The 3,874-nt window shown below is 39.8% G+C and overlaps 1 protein-coding gene across 1 annotated transcript in view; it reads left to right on the forward strand.

Annotated features, from left to right (window-relative positions):
- Positions 1-2,372, forward strand: part of MTHFR (methylenetetrahydrofolate reductase) — a 30,319-nt gene extending 27,947 nt beyond the window's left edge. The window contains exons 11-12 of the mRNA XM_063435891.1: positions 1,228-1,347; positions 1,862-2,372. Of these exons, the coding sequence (XP_063291961.1) occupies positions 1,228-1,347; positions 1,862-2,059 (318 nt within the window). The 3' untranslated portion in view covers positions 2,060-2,372. The remainder of the gene's footprint in view (positions 1-1,227; positions 1,348-1,861) is intronic.
- The last annotated feature ends 1,502 nt before the right edge of the window (positions 2,373-3,874 follow it).

Genomic DNA, 3,874 nt, shown 5'->3' on the forward strand with positions numbered 1-3,874 from the left:
GGAATATATAACCGTAGCAAACTAGATTGCAGTTTAACGGACAGTTTTATGTTGCATCTATACAAACGGTTTTGATAGGTCTTGATAGGGTTGATGTTCCAGGAGGGATAAGCCAAATGGAAAATGATTTAGGTAAACTAGAAAAATGGTCAGAGTTATGGCAACTGACATTTAATGTGGATAAGTGCAAGATAATGCATCTTGGATGTAAAAACCCAAGGGCAGAGTATAGAATATTTGATAGAGTCCTAACCTCAACATCTGAGGAAAGGGATTTAGGGGTGATTATTTCTGATGACTTAAAGGTAGGCAGACAATGTAATAGAGCAGCAGGAAATGCTAGCAGAATGCTTGGTTGTATAGGGAGAGGTATTGGCAGTAGAAAGAGGGACGTGCTCATGCCATTGTACAGAACACTGGTGAGACCTCACTTGGAGTACTGTACACAGTACTGGAGACCTTATCTCCAGAAGGATATTGATAACTTAGAGAGCGTTCAAAGAAGGGCTACTAAACTGGTTCATGGATTGCAGGATAAAACTTACCAGGAAAGGTTAAAGGATCTTAACTTGTATAGCTTGGAGGAAAGACGAGACAGGGGGGATATGATAGAAACATTTAAATACATAAAGGGAATCAACACAGTAAAGGAGGAGACTATATTTAAAATAAGAAAAACTACCACAACAAGAGGACATAGTCTTAAATTAGAGGGACAAAGGTTTAAAAATAATATCAGGAAGTATTACTTTACTGAGAGGGTAGTGGATGCATGGAATAGCCTTCCAGCTGAAGTGGAAGAGGTTAACACAGTAAAGGAGTTTAAGCATGCGTGGGATAGGCATAAGGCTATCCTAACTATAAGATAAGGCCAGGGACTAATGAAAGTATTTAGAAAATTGGGCAGACTAGATCGGCCGAATGGTTCTTATCTGCGGTCACATTCTATGTTTCTGTTGACTTAAAAATCTGTGTTTTATTAGAAAAGGTTTCTCTCAGATATAAATGTTTGTGTATAACTGTTCAGGAGTTAAACCAGTTTCGAAAGGTTTAATCCAGAAATTGGTCCCCTGGCATTCGACACCTCTGCCTCCTCTCTTCCATTCTCCTGACTATCACAGTCAGCGGGAAGATGGCTGCCCTTCACTGCCCTTCACTGCCCTGTCTCTTGCTGATACTGGTTTAAATGTGGTTTATTTATTTTTAATTCTATATTCCTTGTTGTAGGGTAAAAATATTACAAATTCTGTTGACCTGCAACCGAATGCTGTGACATGGGGAATCTTTCCCGGACGAGAAATTATTCAACCAACGGTGGTCGATCCCATCAGCTTTATGTCCTGGAAGGTAAGTGCAGTTTTGTCTTTATCCTTTTATTTCACTTTGTTTCCCAAGGCAGTTTCTCACACATGGAACGTAATCTGCAAGTACTTCCATCTTTTTATAATACTTCTAACACCAGTTAAATTGGATAGTAAGCTCTGTCATTTTCAATGTTACTGTAAGTTTACAATCCTATTCATTGGCCTTTGCAAACTTGCGAGTGAGAAAGGTATCATGAAAAAAAATTGTCAGTTGATATAAACTTACAATGATAGCCCTGATGTCTGAACAAACTGAAATTTAAGTAATTTAGAATGTTTTGGGGTTTTTTTCAATTTGTTTTTTGCTAGTTCCAAAAATTACCAAATATCAAAATGATTGATAACGCTAGTTCTTAAAATTGGGTAATTTTTGGACTATTCCTTTATTTTGATTTAATTCACACAATTTATTTTTTTCTTTGTTTTTTTGGGGAGAAGGGGGTTGGGGGATTTCTGTTTGTATTTACTGTAAAGAATAAATATTTTTTTCCATACAGGATGAAGCCTTTGCCCTGTGGATAGAGCGGTGGGCGAAGCTGTACGAGGAGGAGACTCCATCTCGAATGATCATTCAGTACATCCATGACAACTATTTTTTGGTCAATCTAGTGGACAACGATTTCCCCCTTGAGAACTGTCTGTGGCAGATCATCGAAGACACATTTAGCGAACATGATAACCCAACGGAACCATGACTCCTATTACTGTGACTGTGTCATGTGGCAAATGTAGCTCTAAAAGCAATTCATAGAGAACTCACTACTTTTGGAAGAGGCATCAGCTCCTACTGGCCTGAATAAACTTATTTCATGGGACAATCCCTCAAGTGTACATTCTGTACATTCAACTTGTAGTTACTGTTGCAAGACTTGATATTGCTGCTAGAAAACGAACTTTACCATAGGAATCGAGCAAAGGTGGATACATACCCACGAAAACGGATTTCTTTTGTCTTCTTAGATCCGGCCTCATTGATATGTTTAACAAATATAAGCTTTTGGTGACTTACCTGCGTTCCTGATATCTTCATTTGCACCTAATCAAAACTGGTAAATGGAGTTTGCCACAGAGAAGCACAGAGAACTCATTCCAGTGACCGTGCGATGTTCCCCCCACCAGGGGTAGCGGAGGCTTACAACAACTATAATGGTTACTATTGGTTGAATACCTATAACCCTTTATTTCTTCCAAAATGTGTGCGTATAAGTAACTTTTTATTTTTCCTAAGTGAACTTTGTTATTGTTGGGAGGATGAATGGGTGGGAATAATAATGGAATGACCTCACGGAAAAATCATTTTATCTTTAAAGTAACTTGTGAAAAAATTGGTTTTGGACAGTTTGCCCGAATTAAAATAATTTTAATCCACACCTGAACAACTTGATTCTTCTTTTTTTTTTTTTTTTTTTTTTTATATATTCATTTTTTTGCACAATTCTAGTCATATCATAATGACTAATGCCTTTTTGTAGAGATGAGACGAATCCGGTTGATAAATCCCTTACAATGTACTTTGATATGCAAATATTGCAAAGCCGCAAGATTAAAGGAACACTATAGGTTTAGAAATACATACCGGAGGGTTTTCCTGAGCCTATAGTGTTAAAAACACATGAAGGGTCCCTGACCCCTCTTGTCCCAGTTAATGAAGTATAATACTCATTTTTTTTCCAGCGCCACACAAGTCAGCTGGTTCTGGCCACACCCTCGATCCGCCTACTTGGCTGACATCAGAATTGATTGAGAATTGATGATCTAAGCCAATCACAATGCTTTCCCATAGGAAAGTGTTGGGTTGGCTGAGATTCTCAATTATGATTATCTCAGCCAACGTAGGTGCGAGGGGGAAAACACTGCCCTAGCTAATCAGCATCTCCTCAGAGCGTTCAGCGTTTCCATGCAGAACGTGCAGCACTGACCCAGGAAGCACCTGTAGTGGCTGTCAGAGTAATGCCCGCTGAAGGTGTTCCCAGGCTGTAATGTTAGCACTGCCGCAGGGGCTTCCCAGGAATGGCAGATGGATTACTGTAGGATCTGGTAGACTTGGAGTTGTGGATAAAAGACCTATTCCACAGTCTGTGTCTCTACATAATTCATTTTCAGTACTTTAAGAGTGTAGTGGTGTTATGTAGAAAGGTTCAGGCACAGAGTTTGTGGAACCACCATCCTCTATGCCTAGGATGTGCAAGACTGCAGCCAATGACAAAAAGGACAAGGTGAGGCCTGATAGAAAGCAGTTGTTGTTGGGGGAAATATATATCATAAGAGGTGTAGTGATGTCCCGAACGGTTCGCTGGCGAACATAGTGTGTTCGCGTTCGCCACGGATGGCGAACATATGCGATGTTCAGTCCGCCCCCTATTCGTCATCATTGAGTAAACTTTGACCCTGTACAGTCAGCAGACACATTTTTGACACAGTCAGCAGACACATTCCAGCCAATCAGCAGCAGACCCTCCCTCCCACCTCCTAGACAGCATACAATTTAGATTAATTCTGCATTCATTTTT

The sequence above is a fragment of the Pelobates fuscus genome, chromosome 11 (genome assembly GCF_036172605.1).
Source record: "Pelobates fuscus isolate aPelFus1 chromosome 11, aPelFus1.pri, whole genome shotgun sequence".
Lineage (NCBI taxonomy): Eukaryota > Metazoa > Chordata > Amphibia > Anura > Pelobatidae > Pelobates > Pelobates fuscus.